At 50.4% G+C, this 20058-nt stretch overlaps 1 protein-coding gene across 1 annotated transcript in view; it reads left to right on the top strand.

Moving 5' to 3' along the window:
- Window positions 1-18038, top strand: part of HGSNAT (heparan-alpha-glucosaminide N-acetyltransferase) — a 35848-nt gene extending 17810 nt beyond the window's left edge. Inside the window, exons 6-18 of the mRNA XM_075556580.1 lie at window positions 771-840; window positions 2254-2363; window positions 4749-4825; window positions 5682-5712; window positions 7623-7783; window positions 8742-8857; window positions 11313-11434; window positions 12598-12724; window positions 14206-14292; window positions 15319-15396; window positions 15983-16053; window positions 16150-16262; window positions 17772-18038. Of these exons, the coding sequence (XP_075412695.1) occupies window positions 771-840; window positions 2254-2363; window positions 4749-4825; window positions 5682-5712; window positions 7623-7783; window positions 8742-8857; window positions 11313-11434; window positions 12598-12724; window positions 14206-14292; window positions 15319-15396; window positions 15983-16053; window positions 16150-16262; window positions 17772-17953 (1345 nt within the window). The 3' untranslated portion in view covers window positions 17954-18038. The remainder of the gene's footprint in view (window positions 1-770; window positions 841-2253; window positions 2364-4748; window positions 4826-5681; window positions 5713-7622; window positions 7784-8741; window positions 8858-11312; window positions 11435-12597; window positions 12725-14205; window positions 14293-15318; window positions 15397-15982; window positions 16054-16149; window positions 16263-17771) is intronic.
- Window positions 18039-20058: the final 2020 nt, after the last annotated feature.

Below are 20058 nucleotides of genomic sequence, written 5' to 3'. Positions count from 1 at the left end.
TTCAAAGTTTGTGGCAGACACAACATTGGGTGGGTTTGTATTTTGCAAGGCTTATAGGATATATGCTTTAGAAATTTTTCCCCCCAAATTGAAATCTCATTTTAAGAAAAACCCAGTTAAGATACTTATCTTTTACTGTCATGCCAATCAATTTAATAGAATATGGATAGCTATTTCTTACCTAAAACAACCATTTAGAAAGTAAATAACCCAATGTGTATTATATTAACTATTTGAATCACTCCCAAGGTACTTCCAAACTTTCGCAGCGTGCACAGACATGCATTCTGTTTAGTTAAGAGAGGGAGTGATTGGGGGGCTCTTGCGTTTGGTATCGAATAGACGGTCTTCGTATTTCTTTGTGTGGAGAGAGGCCACTTTCGAATTTTACAGCTCACTTTCCCTTGTGTGCCACCCGGGTGAATCATTCGTACATTGTGGGCATTTTGGCTAGCTCCAGTTTTTTTTGCTAATTTAATTTTAACAATATTATTGGGAAGGCACCCAGCCACGGGGACCGTGGGCACCATCGTTACCCCTATTTCACTGAAGAAACGGTTTCCAGGATTGAATGTTTGTCACTGTTGATCCCGTAGTTTGTTTTTGTTTTGCGGAGAGATAAAAAACAACAAAAAAAACCCTTTTTGAAATGTTCTAATTCTTTGATTTGCAGAGAGTGTGAATGTCCTATTTATTTCTGTCTGATAGCCAATCATTTTGAAAATCCTGACCATGGAATTTAGTTAACGGAGTCTCTTATTTACTTACAGCTTGGATGACTTTAATAATTGGATTTCTAAAGCAATACATTCTCGAGAAACTGATCGCCTCATCAATTCTGTGAGTTACTAGGATGTTTTGTGTAAAATCTGGATGAAGTTTGAAATGTAAAGCTTCCTACTAGTTAACTCTTAGGGGCTAGTTTAAATTAATCCTGTTTATACTGTGGGAGGTGAGATCATGCGTCCTGCATTCTTTTTATTAATAAAAAATGCTTTGATTTTTGGTTGTTGAAAATATGTACACAGCAAAACATACGTCGATTCAACAATTGCCGCATGTACAATTCCTTGACCATGTTTACATTCCTTAAGCCGGATAACTGTTCCCACTCTCCTCTTCCAAATATGCATACTTCTCCACCATCAACTTAAGCTCTCCCCCTAAGCACCCTGTCTCACCTGTTGTCAATTTGATCTCTTCTCGGTAGCTTTTAAAAAGAGGGCTCGCTGAAGGGAGTCTTTCTTGGCTAGTTAAGCTAGACTGTCACCTGGCTTAAAGAAGACGTCGAGGGATAATTTTGGTGTGTGACTTACGGCTTAAAAGTGATCTCAGGGCAGTACTTTTGGCATTCCATCCAACCCCCATGATTCACGAAAGTTTGGATTCCACGAGAATTTGAAATTCTATCAGGACTCACCTTTTTTGGTTAGGATTTTAAAGAGAATGGGTCTTTGATGGAAACATGCAGTAACAGTTGCTGGGTACCACCCAGTTTTGCTGGTCTCACAACCATGGACACCTGTGTTCCTAATACCGAATAGCCCTCCCTCCCTATTTCACAGGCTCTTTCTTCAGCCAGGTTGGAACGCTGGCCTGCAAGACTCTTCTGCTTGGCGGGCAGCTGTGTTGCCTTGACCAGCTGAAGGAGCGAGCGTGTCAAGATGAAAAGGGAACACAGAGGCGTCCACACTCAGTTTACAGATGCCAACGAAGCAGCTCAGATCCGTGTTAGGAAACTCCCTCTCACTGATAATCAGCCCTTGGCTTCTGCTCTTGTGCTGGGCATACCACGGCCCGGTTCTCTGTAGTTGCTGTAGCAGCCCCTCCCCGGGCCAGCTCGGCCCACAGCACACAAGGCAGAGAGAACGAAGTCAGGCTTCCATTGGCATCTTTACGAAAGCAGATGCATAGATGACTCAGAAAGACTAGCTCTCCACTCTGTTCCTTTCTTCCCTAGGACACGTTGTTGCTCCGTGCTGTTGAATCGGGCCGGACTCTGTACAACAGGAGAAAACACGGCCCGGTCCTGCCCCATCCTCACACTGGTTCTTTCTGTTAGAGCCCAGGGTGCATCTCATCAAGGGCCTCCCCCTTTACCCCTGCCCCTGTACTCTCCCTTCTCCAGGGCCTGGTCTTTCCTGACGGCATGCCCAGGGTGCCCATGAAATGCTCTGAAACACAGGAGAATGAGATTTCCTCCTGAGCGCAACGAACTGCCTTCTCTCTCCTTTTCTCCCTTTTCTCCGGCAGGAGCTAGGATCTCCGAGCAGGGCAGACCCCCTCTGTGTCGACCCCCAGCCCGAAGCCTGGCGCCCGTCTTCGCCCTCACTTCGCCTCCGCTGTGTAGACACCTTCAGGGGGTATGTGGGATTTGTAGGGTTTTGTAGTTTGTCGGATTCCATGGATATGTAAAACACACCGGCAGCTCCAGGTCATCATTGCACATGTCTTCTGTTGTCTTGGGGAGAAGGCGTTTCTTGGGTGTGACCGTGTCAGCAGCCTCTCCGTACGTGGACACTGCCATGGTATCCGCCTGGCACGGGAGCAGAGTAAGGAGGCCGGCATCAGTTTCCCCGCTCAGGTCCAGGTCATTGAAGCTCAGCCAAAGAGTGGTACTCCCACCCAGGTGATCTCTTGGCAGATAAAAAGATGTGCTCGGCTGGAAATGCAATGCCCAAGTGTGGGAAAATCCGGGCCCGTTCTTCACCATGCCACGCAGCCTCTGGCCTTTAACGTTTGGTAGTTATTTTATAGCGCTGGTAGCCCAGGAACAAACTCTGAAAAGAAAGGATGAAATTACATAGCAGAAGATAAATGTTTTCGTATCAATTCTTCCATGTCAACCCACCGCGGCCTTCTAAACCCCAGGCCTTGAGTCCTCTTGGCAGGTGTGTGTCTTTGACGTAAGATAAGAATAGTGGTTAATAGTAACACTTGGTGATGCTTTTGGAGGTCTCCTTATGAACGGTTTCAATTTGCCTAAATCTCTTCACGATCTATTTAACCCAACCTGTTGCCATGGAGTTGATTTTGACTCCCGGCCACCCCTAGGGTAGAACTGTGGCTGATTCTTTAGAAGCCCGGCCTGTCTTTCTTGATGCCTCTTGATGGACTCAAACCTATAGTCTTGCAGCTCGCAGTCGAGTATGCTAATCATGTGCACCACCTGGAGCGTTTAACAACCCAATTCCATAGGTGTTATGCATCTTCCTGTTAGTACCCACTCAGAGATTGCAATAGCCCAATTAGATCGTCAGTGTAATACCATCCGTTTTTCAGGCGAAGACATTGAGCCGTGGAGTTTAGTGACATGCCCCGGGCCACTCAAGTACAAAGTAGTCAAGTACTAAGTGAAGCCGGCCTCGGAGTCCCCACCCTTTCCCTCCATTCCCCGTGTTCTGCAGAACTGGCACCGCAGCGTACTTGGCGCACAGTTCACTGCCTTCCTCTGTCTTTCCGAGTTTCATCACAGACAGGACAGGAGCCAGCGGTTGTTAGGGGAACTGGTGAGGTGCCATGGCAGTGCTCCCCCTGCCCCCGTGGCAGATGAGGTAACTGATGAGAGAGCCGCTTTGCCTCTGGTCTCAGGTGTAATGAGTGAAGGACCCACGGTTTGAACCCTGTGGTCTTAGAGACTGCTCTCCGGGTGCCTTCGACTGCAGCCTGTGAACCTGCCACATCCCAAGAGCCAGCACACAGTTGAGTTATTGGAGGTGGTCTGCTCTGCCTTCTAGTTCTGTCTGACTTAGTACCAGGGTAAATCCTTCTGAAGAGCACATTGTTACAAATGTTGGTCACTGTGTTAGGCTTGGTTGACTAGAGAAACAAGCCCAGAGGCATTCATGTATGTGTAAGAGAGAGCTTTATATTAAGAAGTAATTTTAAAGGGGGAACAGATAGCAATGATCTATGTATTATCACCCCATCCCCCCAGGTGATGAACAACAGAAACATGGGTGAAGGGAGACAGTGGACTGTGTAAGATACGAAGATATGAAAATAATAGTTTATAATTTATCGAGGGTGGGGGAGGTAGAAAAACATGAGCTGATACCAAGGGCTCAAGTAGAAAGAAAATGTTTTGAAAAGGATGATGGCAACATATGTACAAATGTGCTTGACATAATGGATGCATGGATTGATATAAGAACTGTAAGAGCCTCCAGTAAAATTATTTATTGAAATTAAAAAAAGAAGTAATTATATATCAAGCAAACATCCAAGCCCCGTCCAGATCAAGTCCATAAGCCCCATACAACTCCTTAAGTCCCTCTTCAGACTCATGAAGCCACATGCCATGATGCAGAATGCATCAGGCTGGTGGATGCAAAGTCTTGTGGACCCAATGGTGTGAGTGCACCTCCCTGGCTCTGGCAGCAACCAGGGTCCACCAGCAGGAGGGTAAAGACAGAGAGGAAGAGGTGAGGTCCCTAGGACCCTCCTTATGAGAAGGCCATGCCCATAAGGAGTCACCATCAGCATGTGACCTGATTGACAGGTTAGAATCCACCCCATACACTTTAATATATCTTCAAGTTGACATGATATTATGTGACTCCCACAGTCAAAGAAGCCAATTAAATATATGGTTGTAATTGTAGTGATTGGGAAAAAATAGCCTTTTCTTGCCCCATAAGCTTTGCTCCATTGCCTGATTGTACCCGGTGTGAGCACATATCTGTGTCTCTCTTGCAGTTTGCTCATGTGTGCAAACCCTGAAAGCGTTCTCTCTGTTGGCTTTGCAGGATTGCTCTCATACTCATGGTCTTTGTTAATTACGGAGGAGGAAAATACTGGTATTTCAAGCATGCGAGTTGGAACGGTAAGGTATTTCCTAAAGTTGCATCCCTCCCACGGGCGCAGCCAGAGCACTGCAGGTAGAAGATCCACTCACAGACCCCGGCTGAGTCCCCGGCAGCCCCTCTGAGTCACTGAGCTCCTGCCCTGTAGACCCACCAAGAGAAGATTCTGTTAGCCTGCTCCTGTGCTTGCTTCTCTGTGTGCTCTCGTGTGTGAGGCTTCACTGTTGTAGCCACAGGCCCAGAGGCCCCTGCAGGAGGACTGCGGGGGTGGGGTGGGGATCGAGGGGTTGGGGGTGTCTACAGAAGATCTTAGGGATTTGGTGAAAACGATCATTGCCCTATTGTAGATGAGGTTTTCATTACAGACACAGCATTCTTAGGGCTTCTTTAGTCTAAGATTCGTGACTTGCTCAAGGCACCTTTGAACTGGTCTTGGTGGTGGTGCCATAACACACACCGTGAGGCTGGCTTTGTAGCTGGTTTAGAAATGGTTTTCGAAGAAGGAAAAAAGAAAAGAAAAAGCCCTGATCTGTATAGCTCTTGCCGCGTGACTTTTAAGATCAGGATCCAGGGGAAATTAAAAAAAAAAAAATCAGGATCTAGAAGGCTTCAAAGAGTTGGTTGAAAAATTCTATTATGTTTTCATTCCATTTTCCCCTGAGCTTTTGGAAGGTCCCGGTGCTTCCCAGTTTGGTTCTGTGGTGGCCAGTACTGTGTGTAGGTAACGCCCAGGCCTGGGACTGGTCGCCGGGCCTTTAGAGAGTGATCTGTTTGCATGTGTGTGTGTTTCCCTCTAAACGCTATGTATCAGCTCTCTGGCGTGAGGGCATGAGTCCTGAGTCCTTTGGCTCACCCTCTGCGCTTTGTTGTTTGCAGGACTGACGGTGGCTGACCTGGTGTTCCCGTGGTGAGTACACACGCATTTCTCCCATTTACCATCTTCTGTAGCTCTTTTTTTTTAAAAAATGATGTTGGAATGTCTTTCAGAGACTAACTCATGGACATGTGTCAAGTAACAGGTCTGCGATGTTACAGGATCCTTCCAAAAACGGTGTTGTAGGATAATTCTTTTTGCTTGGAGTAGGTCTTACGTAAGGCATCTGGGCATCAATGTGGTCTTGTAAGGGAAAGCGCCATGCGGATATAGACAGGTTGTGCTGGAATTTTGTAGGGAATCATAAATTCTGAAGATAGAGTTAAATTCCACTTGCCTTGAAAGTAAGCATGAAGTCATAATTCCTTAAAAAACCTAGCATATCGGTACCAGTGAATATTGATACGTCCATAACAAGGAGATGACAGTCATGGATTAACATTTAAAATCTAGGCAGCCCCTGGGTTATGAATAAGATCCATTCATAACTGTGTCTTTTCAGTTTGTTGGTAACTGGGACCAGGTGCTTATGGCTCTTACCGAGCCGAGAGTGGGTCTAACAGCTCCAAGGCCTGTGATCAACCCACCAGCCTCAGGAGGCCGCAGGAAGCAGTTTCATTCTGTCTCACAGGGTTGCTGTGAGTCAGGGTGAACCTGACGGCAGGGCATGTGGTTTAGGGGTTCGGACTCTGACTGGCCCGATGTTCTTCTTAAGGGACACTTCCCAGACAGTGTGAGCGTTCTGTCTTGCTGTGATTCTTTCCATTGCACCAGCATTAGAAATAGCCCCATTCATTGTTTTATGTCTTTGGTACCTTTGTTACTATGGACTCAAGAGTTTGGGGGAGAATTTTTTTTCTGTTTGAAGGATCGATAGGGGCAAGTTACACAGTCCTGGAAATCTAGTAATTGTTGGTCTGTGTTCTCTGTGGGGTTCCTGACAGAGAGAGTGGCTGATAGGTTGATTCCCAAACAAGGAAGCCAAGGGACACAGACTCTTCATTCCTGTCACCCTTAGCCAAATAATGCCAACAATGGGTGTTAGGTGCCATCAAGGCGGTGTGATAAGGGAGCCCTGGTGGCTTACGTGTTGAGTTATGTGTTGGGCTGTTAACCACAAGGTCAGCCGTTTGAAACCACCAGCCGCTCTCATGAGAAAGACGAGGCTTTCCACTTCTGTAAGGAGTTAGTCTCGGAAACCCAGGGGGCAGTTCTAGCCTGTCCTACAGGGTTGCTAAAGGTCGGAATAGAGTCCAGGCAGTGAGTCTGGGTTTTCAGTGTAACTACGCATCACATTTTCTCGGCTGTAATCTCTATGGAAGCTGACTGCCAGGTCGCATCACCTACCCACTCGCTGTCATCCAGGCGATCCCGACTCTCATTGGCCCGGTAGGACAGGGTAGCCCCGCCCCATACATTTCTGAGAGTGGAGCTCTTTAAAGGAGTAGAAAGCCCCATCTTCCCCTCTGAGGACTGGCTGGTGGTTTCCAACTATTGACCTGGGGCGGGCTGTAGCCCAACGTGCAGCCACTGTGCCTCCAGAGTGCTTCTGAGGCTGGACATCATTTGGGGGTAGTCAGCCTCATTCCCTCCGCCCAGAGCAGCTAGTGGGTTTGAACCAGATGCCCTGTGTTTAGCAGCCTATTGCTTAATTCACAATGCCGACCGGGCTCCTTCAAACGGAGGGCAGTCCTTTGGCTTCCACTCAATGCTTTAGAAGTTTCTCCAGGAAAACTGAGACTTGAAGATCCAATGTCCAAAGACCTCAGCCCAACAGAGCGGTTTCATTCTGCTCTGTTTGTCACGACGAGCCTGCTGTTATTTCACTAATTGGCGACATCTAGAAATTATGTCTCATCTCTGGATGAAATGATCCATAAATAATGCTAATGGTGTATAGATGGTCAAAGGGCATCTAGTGATAGTTTTTGTTTTTTTTAAAGGTTTGTATTTATCATGGGAACTTCCATTTTTCTGTCAATGACTTCCATACTACAGCGGGGATGCTCCAAATTAAAATTGCTGGGGAAAATTGTCTGGAGGAGTTTCCTGCTAATCTGCATGGGAATTGTCATTGTGAATCCCAATTACTGCCTTGGTCCATGTAAGTATTCCTTCCCCTGCCTCCCTCTTTACTGTATATTCAGGTTGAAATACAGAAACTCCATGCTGCCACTGTCCATCGCAGTGGAAAGAACAGTCCCTGGGAGTGTATTCAAGGCGCGCACACTTAAGGCACGCTGACCCTCTTCCTGGGAGTCTTAGACCCGCGGGAGCTTCTGGAAGCACTCGGCCCTCTGTGTCCCGAGGGGCCTCCACGGCAGGCGCTGTTGAAAGGTTCCTGTCGAGCCACTGAAGCCCACCAGCTCTCCAATTAGAGTGGTTGCCAAATCTGTCTGTCAACACCTGTTTGTCAGCTGCGACAGGAACACTGCGGGAAGGCGAGGGACCCTTTGCTAGGGACCAGTGTCAGCGTTGGGGAAGGTGGCAATGACTTCCTCAGAGAATGACAGTGTTATTAGCCAAGCCACTCAGCGGTGAGCCCATTCACAGTGAGACAGGGGGCGTTAGGAGGACTTCCCCTGACACGTCCAGTTGGGGCCTGAAGGAAAACTGTCACTTGAGAATTGCGTTGGTGGCTCTTCAAGATGTGAGCCATCGATCCCTGTAGGCTAGCTCTTCATGGGGTTACTCTCAGCCAGTGAGACAGCATGCAGCCTGTCAGGCAGACACACATGGTTGATGGCCTGTTTGGGGTCTGCAGTCACTTGGTGGACATGAGAGTTGAGTCTAGGTTCCTACTGGTTAAAGGCCAGGAGGTGAGCTTGGGGGCCCCAGGCTGCCCATGCTGCATCCTCACACCCATGAGGGACATTTCCACTCTTGGCTCAGTCTCCCAACTGGCCAGCCCTGAACTACCCTACTGAGAGAGACTGGCCTGTTCTCTGGACTTGGCTTTGATTTTATCCCTGTCTCTAAAGATTCAAAAAGAGAATTGTGTAACTGAAATACAGGCATGGTTTGCTCCTTGCTAACCTCGGTCTCCTTGGCTTCCCTGGCAGTATCCTGGGATAAGGTGCGGATTCCCGGCGTGCTGCAGCGGCTCGGGGTCACATACTTGGTGGTCGCCTTGTTGGAGCTCGTCTTTGCTAAGCCCATGCCTGAAAACTGTCCCTCGGTGAGAACCCCGCCTCCCCTGAGTTGTTTTTTTTTTTAAAAGAGAAGGAGCGAGTCACTTTGGGTTTCTATTAGAACTCTATTCGTTGTGGGTGCCGGACTCTGCCTCAGCCGCTTGGGCTCTTAAATCAAGCCTTCGCCATGGCATTGGATGGAATCTCCACTTCCAGTTTGTAACTCGAGGCTCTTGGAACACAAGTCACGTTTTTTTCATCTTCTTTTTAGTAGCCATCGATGTCTTTTGTTTTTAAATAAAAACAACTTACTTAGCATTTCAGTATGTAGACAAATGGTGTAAGAGTTCAACTTGGAGAAAACCGCCAAAGTGGGAGACAGGACTACAGCGCTGTCGTTGGTTAGTTCTTACTTCTTCTTTTAGTACGATGTGAAAGTCTCACCTAGTTTGTAGTTACTTCCTATAAATATCAGATTCGAATGTACCCAAGTAATAGGCTTTCTCCTCCCTTATGTTCACCTCCCCCCCAAAAGAAACCCCACCTCACTCACTGCCCGGAGTTCATGCTAACCCAGAGTGACCCCATAGGATAGGGTAGGACTGTGAGTTCTAAGACGTCACTCTCTGCGGGAGAGCAAAGCCCCATCTTTCTCCCATGGAGCAGCTGATGGTTTCAAACTGACGACCTTTAGAATCGCAGCCCAGTGACTAACCCCACTGCCACCAGAGGTAAGAAAATCAGGTATAAATATTTCAGTGCTCCTCTTTGAGGTCCTCCTTAATAAATTAACTAGGTCTTCCTTGATTTCTAGCTTCATTCAGTCCACGTAAATAGCAGATTTGTCATTGTTTCTCAGATTATCTTTGTTCTTCCTGTAATGATTGCTTACTATTGGAACCCTGGTGGTATGGTGGTTGCTTACGAGCTGGGCTGTGATCCACATGGTTGGCAGTTCGAAACCACCAGCCGCTCTGTGGGACACGGACTGGGCTTTCTACTCCATGAGCAGTTTCAGTCTCAGAAACCCACAGGGGTCACTGTGAGGCAGCGTTGACTTGGTGGCAGTGAGTTGAGTTTTAATTGAACTCCTTGTCAGTGTTCCAGTCTCCTCCGGCTGCTGCTGACCCCCAGGGACCGTGCGGGCCGCTCCTGTGCTAGTGCACGGGGGTGGGGGGGTGGGGGGGTGGGGGGGGCAGTACCACAGCGGCGGTTTTCAGCCCTGGCGTGGACCATTAAGGTTCTATGGAGATGCTTCTGGGGTGGCTTCGTTGTGGGAGGGGTGTTTGGGAGAAGGAAAGGAAAATGAGACCCTTCCCTTCCTTGCTCTCAACTAGCAAGGGCGCCACAAGGTCAGTGTGTTTTAAAGGTGAAGTTCAGTTCTTCTGCACCTGTCTCATCGAGACACTCCCTTCTCATGCCAGGCAGCTGTTAGACGCCACATTCTGACTCCTAATGAGCCCTGCATGCTGGCCGTGCGCCCCTGCCCATCACTTTGCTGCCCTGTGGGGACGTGTGTGGCTGTGATGCCAGGAGGGTCACCCACGGGGAACCGGTTTCCGCAGAGCTTCCAAACTAAAGAGCAGACGGCGAGGAAGGGGTCGGCTGTCCACTTCGCAGGAACAAGCCGTCACGTATCCTAACATCTCCCTGGGAAGCACCACGATTCCGTGGTATTCGTACAGTCTAAGGGTCGTGCCGCCACCCCTGCTCTGTCGTCCCAGGAAGAAACTCCGGGCCCATTAGCAGCCACCTCTCATGCCCCCTCACGCCTTTCCACCCCTAACCCCGCGAGACCATGAAGCTGCTTTCTGTTTCTGTATATTTGCCTATTCTGGACACTTCATCGCAATGGACTCATGCACCACGTGGCCTTTTGTATTCAGATTCCATGACTTAGCATGATCTGTTCATGGTGTGACATGCTGGGCGTGTATCCGCGCTTCGTCTCTCTGTAGTGATGACGATGCTCTGGGACATGTAATCCCCCACTCATCCGCTGATGGAGAGTTGAGCTGTTAATATTTTTGGTTGTTTCAAGCAATGCTACTGAGAACATTTATGTCCAAGGTTTTTGTGAGCAGATCAAAAAAAGCCAACTCACTGCACTGAGCTGGTGACTCACAGCGAGCCTGTAGCACAGGGTAGACCTGCCCCTGTGGGGTTCCGAGACGGGGACTCTTTCTGGGAGTAGAAAGCCCCGTCTTTCGCAGCTGGTGGTTTTGAACTGCTGATGTTGCGGATTGCAGCCCAACTCGCCACCACTGGTTTGTCATTCTCTTGAGTAACCTACTTAGGCGTGGACTTGTCCACAGCGATGTTTTCACTGCGGTGTTTCATAGAGGGAGCACGCAGACAGCGTCACACTCAAGAATCTTTATCTAGTCTTCTTGTGAGCGCCGAGGCAGGAGTCCAGGGAGTTCCCCCAAATGCACACTGTGTGTTGTTTCCCAGTCTGTTTGTGCGCGCTTCATGTCTGTTCCCTTCCCACTTCTCCCTTAGGAAAGAAGCTGTTCTTTCCTCCGGGACATCGTGGCCAGCTGGCCGCAGTGGCTCTTCATTCTGATGCTGGAAAGCATTTGGCTGTGCCTGACATTCTTCTTGCCCGTCCCTGGATGCCCTACGTAAGTGGCCCAGTCCAGGTAGTCCTCTTGGTGGGGTGGGGTGGCTCAAAACAGTAGACATTTGTTGGCTCACGGCTCCAGAGGCTACAAGGCCCAATTCAGGGAAGACTGCAGGAGGCGATCCTTGGCGGTTTTCCCCGGCTCTGGTGGCTTCAGTTATTCTGTAGGCTGTGACAACATAACTCCAGTCTCTGCCACCATCGTCACATCACCCTCTTCCCTCTGTATCTAGCTGTCACTGGCTCTGTTTTCTTCTCCTTCAAAGGACATTCATCATATTGGGTTAGGGCTTGCCCTCCTCCCAGGTGACCCTGTGTTAACTGATGAAAACTGCGAAGACCCTATTTCCAAACAGAGTCACATTCACAGAGACCATGGTTAGGACCTGAACATGCACATGCATGTGTGTGTGTGTGTTTTAACTGTTTATTGTGAATTAGACGGAGATTTACCCGAGCAAATCAGTTTTCCATCCGACAGCTCGTACACATGGTGTTCCATGTCGTCGGTTGCAACACTCTCAGTGTAATGTCACCCGTGGCGCTTCCTGTTTCCATGCCTCCTTCTGTCCTAACCTTTCTGAACTCTGCCCTTGGGTAAATGCTGCCCCGTTGATCTCCCCGAGTCGCTCAAATCTGCCCAGCCCTAGTGCAGAGCACCCCTGGCTAGCTGAGGCCCCGGGCATGCCGTTTTCTGCCGCGTCAATGTCTGGGTACAGAGACCACCGGCAGCGGGGCGCCCTTTCATTTGCTTTCTCCGGGAAGCATACTGCGTATCGAGAGAGGGGTTTGGTGTGTATCGAGAGCAGCTTTTCTAGGGCCTTTGCTTTTGTTAGTGTCCGTCAGTGTCAAGGTGTGGGGAGCGGCCACGTCAAAGCCCACTGGGCAGAGCGTGGGGAGCCCGGGCAGAGTTGTAGATTCCACACCCCTGGGGCTCCCTGCTGAGCTGCATCAGGTGCCAGTGGGCAGCAGCCCTTTTTTCCTTCCTTCAACTAGAATAGCTCCTAAGGTGTCGTGTGTTTTCTAAAGTTAAAAACCTTATTTTTCTTGTCATGGGGTTACCGAGGTACAGGTCCCGTTTCATGTTGTCAGGCGGCATCAATCGGTCCCGACAGCTGTCCCTTCTGCAGTCTTACCCAGTGGAATGTCTCCTCCCTTCCCTAGGGGTTACCTTGGCCCCGGCGGCATTGGAGATTGGGGGCAGTTTCCCAATTGCACCGGAGGAGCTGCGGGCTACATTGACCGCGTGTTGCTGGGAGAGGACCACCTGTACCAGCATCCTTCTTCCGCGGTGAGTGGGGCTGGCTTGCGGAAAAGAGACCGACTCCAGCAGGCATCCAACGAGCCCAGCAGAGCTCCCGCCCACTGCAGCTGGCCCGCGGACCCAGACTCGTGGTGCCTGTGGGTGCAGAGCAGGGGTGCCCTGCGCTCTGCGGGGCTCCCTGTGGCAGGCTACAGGCCTTTCCTCCTAGGCCCTAGGGCAGGCTGGGCGGCCAGGCTGTTGTTGAGTTTAATGCCTTAACCATTGGCACTGTCCTGGCCGCTTGGTGTGGATGGGGCTTTGAAGGTTCACATCTGCATGGAAGCAGACTGCTACCTCTCTCTCCCAGGCGTGTTTGCATAGCTGTCCTGGAGACGAGCAGGCAGCCTTTGACCACTGCAAGGCCCTCCAGAATACTCTACGACAGATGGGTGGGGGGGCTCACCGCTTGGCAGTGTGCAAATGCTGCTTTGCCTTAAAGTGAGAGCGCGCGCTGCCTAAGATGGGTGGCAGAGTGCTTTCCTCCGTGTCTCAGCTCGCCATCCCCGGGGGCGGCAGAGGAGCCCCGTAGGGACTGACCTGGACACTGGCCTGGCGGGGGCAGCCGTGGTGCTGCACTGTGGTCAGACCGGGGACTCCAGCATCTCCTCAGAGCAGCTCTAGCTGGGACGTGGGGTCGGTCTCTGTGGAGTCCTGGCCACATGTGGCTGCCCCAACCAGGGCTGGGCTCCGAGGGCAGCAGGACAAATGCCCAAGGTGGACTTGGCTGTGGGCTCCTGGGTACTGGTAGCTGTAGGGCCTGGAGGAGTGGATGACGCTGTCGTCCTGAGCCTGGGAGGGGACCTGAGGGACCCACTCCATGCATTCCCAAATTTCTTTTCATGGCCTTCATTTTGCAATCAAAACTTCACATGAATGTTACTTTTACAAGTCTGTGTTCATGGAGACAAAAATACAATAGTTTATTTCCACAACTTCTACTTGTTCAGTTCAGTGACCTCGGTCCCCCCTTCATGGTGTGTGGCTGTTCTCACCATCCATTTTGGAACCACGCCACCCACCGCGCATGGGGACGCAGCGGGCAAAGGCATTTGCAAATGCCACTGTTTGACATAAACACAGATAGGAAGGGACCCGGTTTCTATCTTAACAGAGTTGCCTGAAATGATGAAATCTAAGATCGGACATCTGTCTTGCGATGTACGGTTTGCTCGGCATATGAACCCGGGGGGTGGGGGGGTGGGCGGGGAGCCCAGGAGCGCGGTGTTGTTGTCGGCTGGCTGCGTGGCAGTGGCTGCTGCGGGAGCTGGCTCCTCACTGGGGCACTGCGTTCTACTCCGATGTGTCCCCATGCCCCTTGGCCAGAACGATTCTGCCCAGGACCCTCGTAGGAGGGCATGACTTTCCAGAGCCAAACACACAGCGTGGCACACTGGCCTGGGTAAGCCCGGGGCCTGAGCTGTGTGTGCTTCGTGTGGGTGACTGTTCGTGTCCCCTTCTCTCGTTCTCAGGTGCTGTACCACAGCAAGGTGGTCTACGACCCCGAAGGCCTCCTGGGGACCATCAACTCCATCGTGATAGCATTCTGGGGCGTGCAGGTGTGTGTTCACTTCATTCTCCCCCCTCTGGACGTGTGTGACTTGTGACTCATGACCAAGCCAAAGCGAGTATGACAGCAGCATAAGCAAGCAGATCCTCTTCCTGGGGGCCCACCGCCATCGGGTTGCCTCTGACTCATAGTGACCCTCCGCAGGGTTTCCGAGGCGGGAACTCTGCACAGGAAAATGTTCACTCAAGCTACCATTAAAAAGAAAAAAAAGTTCATATGCAAAAAATCCCACAAAAAATCTTGATGGAAGCAGCCAGCCTCATCGTTCTTCCAGAGCAGCTGGTGGGTTTGAACCGCTGCCCTTGCCATGAGCAGCCCAGCGCTCACCTGGCCACACCACCAGGGCCCAGGGCTCCTCTTCTATCATTTAGGTCACATAAACGCTCAGATTCTAGCTATTAGGTTGTGTAGTAAAACACTACACGGATCCCAGTATCCTGACGGGTGACGGGGTTCAAGTGTTATGCCTCCTTTCACCCTCCTGTTCGGACTGGTTCTTCCTCCATGGTTTCATGAGAACTCTGTCCCTGCCCACCCCCCTTTGTTTTCCTTACTGCCCCAGGCGGCCCCTTGCCTGCAGTCAGCCACCTTCTGTGAGTCTCCGTCACCTCTGGAGAGCGAACACGTCAGGGAGGCCTACCGTGCCTACCTGTGCACCCCTTTGCCAGGCTCTTCCCCACCTTCCACCTGTGACATCTCAGAGATGCTGTGCTTTTTCTCATTAAAAAAAAAAAAGAGAATTCTGTGCATGCTGTTCTGTGCATGCTATTCCATCTGCCCCGAATGCTCTTCCCTGCAGTGGCCACCGAGACCTGCTATCCCTGCTCATGGCCTGCCTCCACGTCTCCTCTCGCTCTCTGTTGTCCCAGCTGCATGCCTCCACTCTAAGCTCGGGCTGGGAGAGCCCCCCCACTCACTGTGCAGCCTGTGGGCTGGCAAAGAGACACATAGGGATACATTGGAGATAAGGACGTGTTTTGGGCAATCCTTTTGGTTACATTGTTTTCTTCTCCAGGCAGGAAAAATACTGTTGTATTATAAGGATCAGACCAAAGACATCTTGTTGAGGTTTGCCGCCTGGTGCTGTATTCTAGTAAGTAACCCGCATTTCTCATCCAAGTGCCTTTTCTGTCCGCGTGGACGCTTCAGCATCAATCCGGGGCAGAGCGACACTCTCCTGGCAGTGCTCACCCCATCCCCACCACTAACCTCTCTACTGGAGCAAATCTACACACCCCAACGTGCCCTTTTGTTCTCCTGAGGAAGCACCTTTATAAACGACACAGACCGTGCTTGCCCCCAAACCATCCAGCAGGAACCCCTGGGGCAGCCACCCTGCAGCCGGACAATGGAACCGGTGTTCAGGCACCAGGTTCCAGGCTTTCATGTGGTTGGAGCGTTTCTAACGCTGGCTGATGATCCTACCTCCGGCCACTGTAGTTTGTCAGTGTGCTTACCTTCTCCCCCTCACAGGCACGCCAGAAGAGGTGGTTTTGACTTCTTAGAACATTTTTTAATGGTACATCTTAAAATATATTTTTCTACTTTTACAAAAGCGAAATATGTGGGGCACGATTTTCAGCCCAACCCAAGCAACTTAAGTGAATGCTTTGTTGTCTTGAAACATGATTGTTGTTTGAAGAGAGTATGTAAACCTTGTCTGGCTCTTCTGTTAACAGGGGCTTGCTTCTGTGGCTTTGACAAAAGCCTCTGACAATGAAGGATTTATCCCTGTGAACAAAAACCTCTGGTGGGTATCAAAAAGAGTTTATTTCCACTGTGATGTTGACCTTGCCTGGCGGTAGCCTCAGGGATGTGCTCTGAGACACCGCGTTCGCTCCTCCAGGTCCCTCTCGTATGTCACCACGCTGAGCTCCTTTGCCTTCTTCATCCTGCTGGTCCTGTACCCTATTGTGGATGTGAAGGGGCTGTGGACAGGAACCCCATTCTTTTATCCAGGTACGTCACCCCTCGCCTTGCTAAGAGAATCCGCACTGGCTGTCTACGTGGAACTGGCCCGGAGAACTTGGCCATGTTTGGAGCGGGGACCTCAGGCCACTGCCCTGGTGTCACTCAGTCTGTTGTGACGCAGCACACTTCCTTTTGACTCATCGAGGTTGTGGTGTTGGTTGAGGACAACTTAGGTCCTTCAGTGGTCTCACATTTAGGTCAGACTCCACCAACGTAGTGGGGATCAGAAACCATCCAGGGCACAGTCTCCAGTGCCTAGTACTTAGACCACACTTTTCTTTTCCTGTTGTGATGGTTCATTATAAGAAAGCTCAGAGGCGATCTCAAGAAGTAAATGAAATGCTTAGGTGCTGTTCCACTTGAAAACTGAGGGGCAGACCAATCATCTCAGTGACTCAGGTCAGCCCCTCGCTAAGGCACTCCTCCAGCAGGGCTCCCTCAGCGTCCAAGATAGGCATCACTTGTTCGTCAGGTAGAAGCCAGCCATGGGTGCATGCTTTGTGTATTTCCACTGAACTAGATGCCAAGAATTAAATATTCACTAGTAAGTAACCCACTGCCGTCAAGTCCGACTCCCAGTGACCCTGTAGGACAGAGCGGCATTGCTGAAGCCTGCGGGGACCTTGAAGCTTTCCAGAAGCAGGCAGCCCCACCTTTCTCCTTCAGAGCAGCTCGTGGGTCCGTACCGACGACATTGCAGTTAGCAGCTCAACTCGTAACCCGTTACACCAGTAAGCAGGGAAGTACAAATCAAAAACCCAATGAGATATCCTTTCACTCCCCTAGGATGGCCACGATCAAGCGAACACACGGAAACAAGTGTTAGGGAGGATGTGAAGTTGTGTGTTGCCGGTGGGAATACAGAATGCTGCAGTCTCTGTGGGAAACAGTTTGGCAATTCCTAAAAATCTTAAACACTGACCGAGCCTATAATTCCACAGTTCCACTCCTCGGTTTGAAAGCTGAGACTTGGATGGCTTCTTGTTTGCCACTGCCCCCACTATTCCCAGTAGCCTGAAGGTGGACCCGGCCTAAATAAATGTCCATCAACAGATGAAAGCTTGAACAAATGTGACCTCTACATACACGCACTGGAATCTTACTTGGCCAGAAAGGGAAAATGAAGTTCTGAGACATGGTTTTACATGGATGAACCTTAAAAACATGATGCTGAGTGACTTATCTCAGTCACAGAAGGACAAACACTGTATGATCCCAGTTTTACGAAAAATCTCGAATAGACAAATGTATAGGGACCAAAGCCATTAGTGGTGACCAGGCAAGGCATTGCTTAGGGCGCATGCGTTTCCATGAAGAGTGATGGAAAACTGGGAAACAGGTAGTGGTGAAGGCTGTACAGCAGGCTACGTAATCAGTCACTGGGTGCATCTAGAGAACATACTGAAAGGACAAATGCTACATCTACGTTCACAAAAGCCATACAGGTGGATGACGAGCTGTGATTCAGGAAAATACTGTCTCCTTTATCTCCTTCAGGCATGAATTCCATTCTGGTGTACGTGGGCCACGAGGTGTTCAAGAACTACTTCCCCTTCCAGTGGAAACTGGGGGACAGCCAGTCCCACAGAGAGCACCTAACGCAGAACATCGTCGCCACCGCCCTGTGGGTGTTCATTGCCTACATACTCTACAAAAAGAAGGTCTTCTTGAGAATCTGACCCCTCCCACTCACTGGTAGACTGGGGCGGGCTGGGGGTGGCTTGAGGCCCCCTTTATTAAAGGGAATCATTCATTCTGAAATCAGTAAGCTGTGTAGTTCCAATACTGTGCTGCCATGTGCATCAGAACTCCACTGACATGCCTGCACTAGCAGTGTCTTTGCCCCGCCATCTTCTCGATCAATGGATGCACTTGGAGATTCATTTTAAGGAGATGATGTCATTTAACTTTCCAAAAGGGAATGAATAACCCTGGACGTCTTGCTTCTGTGATGGACAAGGCAATCTAAGGTGTGTCTGCTTCCTGCCGGCCTGGTTTTCTCGCAAACAGCCATTCCATACCGCACCCTCGTTTCTGTTGCGGCTGACTGTCGAGCTTACTGAGTGTGATGTGCCACCAACAGTCTCATACGTTGCCTCTAAGAGCAGCTGATGGTTCAAGAAAGCCAGGGCAATTTCCTCTTCGGATTTGCAAGGCGCTGATGGGTCTAAATGAGGCCTATCAGAAGCCGCGGTTTCCTCTTCCCCTCCGGGGAAACAAATGTTCAAGTATGGCTGTATGTCCCAACCACTGTTGCTTAGAATGATCTGCTAATCTATCTATAGATCCATCTGCCCATCTGTCTATCTCTCTGTTCATCCATCCATCCATCCATCCAATCACGTGCCCATTGAGAGGGCAGCTGGGTAGCTGAGGATCTAACTGGGGGAGGACAGGACACTGCTCCTGTGGGTGGCCCAGCCTGGCCGTCACCATGTAAGATGTCAAGCGTCTCCCTGGGCCTGCGTTCCCTCATCTGTGACATGAGGGGGCTGCAGATGACCTCCCAGGTTTCCTTTAGCCCCGGACCTGGGTGAAGTAAGATTCATGAATGGCTTTCCTGAAATCCTCAGAAAAAAACCAACTTGATTACAGACTACTAATTCACATTAAATGAGAATACAGTTACTCATTGGAGTAACTCTAAGTGACTCTCCACAGTGGAGGCACCCGTCCTGCTCGCCCTCACAAGAGTTTCTCGGCACGCTGCATATGATGCATCATCATACCTGCGGGTTGTCTGTGAGCATCCGTGATTAAGGAAGCTGGGGCAGTCACGATGTACTTGAGACCACCTTCCATGCGAGGGTGCCATTTCAACCTGTTCCTTCGCCTCAACGGCTGTCACACACAGACGGCTCCCTGCCTGTCCTCTTCTGGACTCTCACACCAAACCCCCCACCCCCCAGCTGGATGTCCGACAGCATCCCACGCTCATCAGCTTCCCGCTTTCTCCCCAGACCCACTTTTCCACACTCAGATTTCCCAAGCTCTTGATGGATCATTCCGTTTCTAGGACATAACTGTCATTGTCTTTCCACTCACCCCCTCTGCCTTCGTCTGTAACCCCTCATGGCCAAGCCGTCTCGATTTGACCTCCATGTCCATTCCAACCTCACTCCTCTAGTCCAGACTCTCCGAACCAGTTTTAGATAAAGTCACCTACTCGGTGCCGCCAGCTGGAACTTTATAAAGCAGACCCTGGGTCACATCACCCCGTTAAGCCTTCCCACGGAGGCGGGAACGCCCCTGCCTGGTGCACGTCACCATCCGGAGCGGAGCCTGGCACGCCTTCCCAGCCGCCTTTCTTCCCAGCCCGCCGGACTCCGCCACCTCCATTCCAGAGCTAGCGCTTCCTGCTTCCGATTTTGTTCGTAACCGTCCAGGGCTACGTTTTTCTTTTGCATAGCACTTGACCTATTAATCTAAACGCCTGCACTCCTAAGGACTGTTCTGGGATCTCTTACTGCATCTAAAACGCCAAGGCTTTAGCTTCCGCGGGGCGCGTCCTATTAGGATACGGCATCGATCGCCGTCTGCCCCAGCAGCTCTCCGTGTACCCGTCTCCTTTCCTCTGCTAGCCTGTGAACTTAGGGCAAGAACAATGCCTGGTTCGCCTGTATGTTCTCCATGGCGCCGAACACAGTGCCTTGGACGCAGCAGGCGGGAAATACACACTTATGAAAGCGGCGGTCTGGTGTGTTTGGTCTTATTTTGGTGACTAAATGCTGATGAAGTTGCAGGTGTCTGGACTCCTGGAAGGCAGAGGTGTGGTTTAACGTGT

This window comes from Tenrec ecaudatus, chromosome 8, assembly GCF_050624435.1.
Source record: "Tenrec ecaudatus isolate mTenEca1 chromosome 8, mTenEca1.hap1, whole genome shotgun sequence".
NCBI lineage: Eukaryota > Metazoa > Chordata > Mammalia > Afrosoricida > Tenrecidae > Tenrec > Tenrec ecaudatus.
The sequence above is the reverse complement of the archived record's forward strand: the minus strand, read 5'-3'. Positions and strand labels throughout refer to the sequence as shown.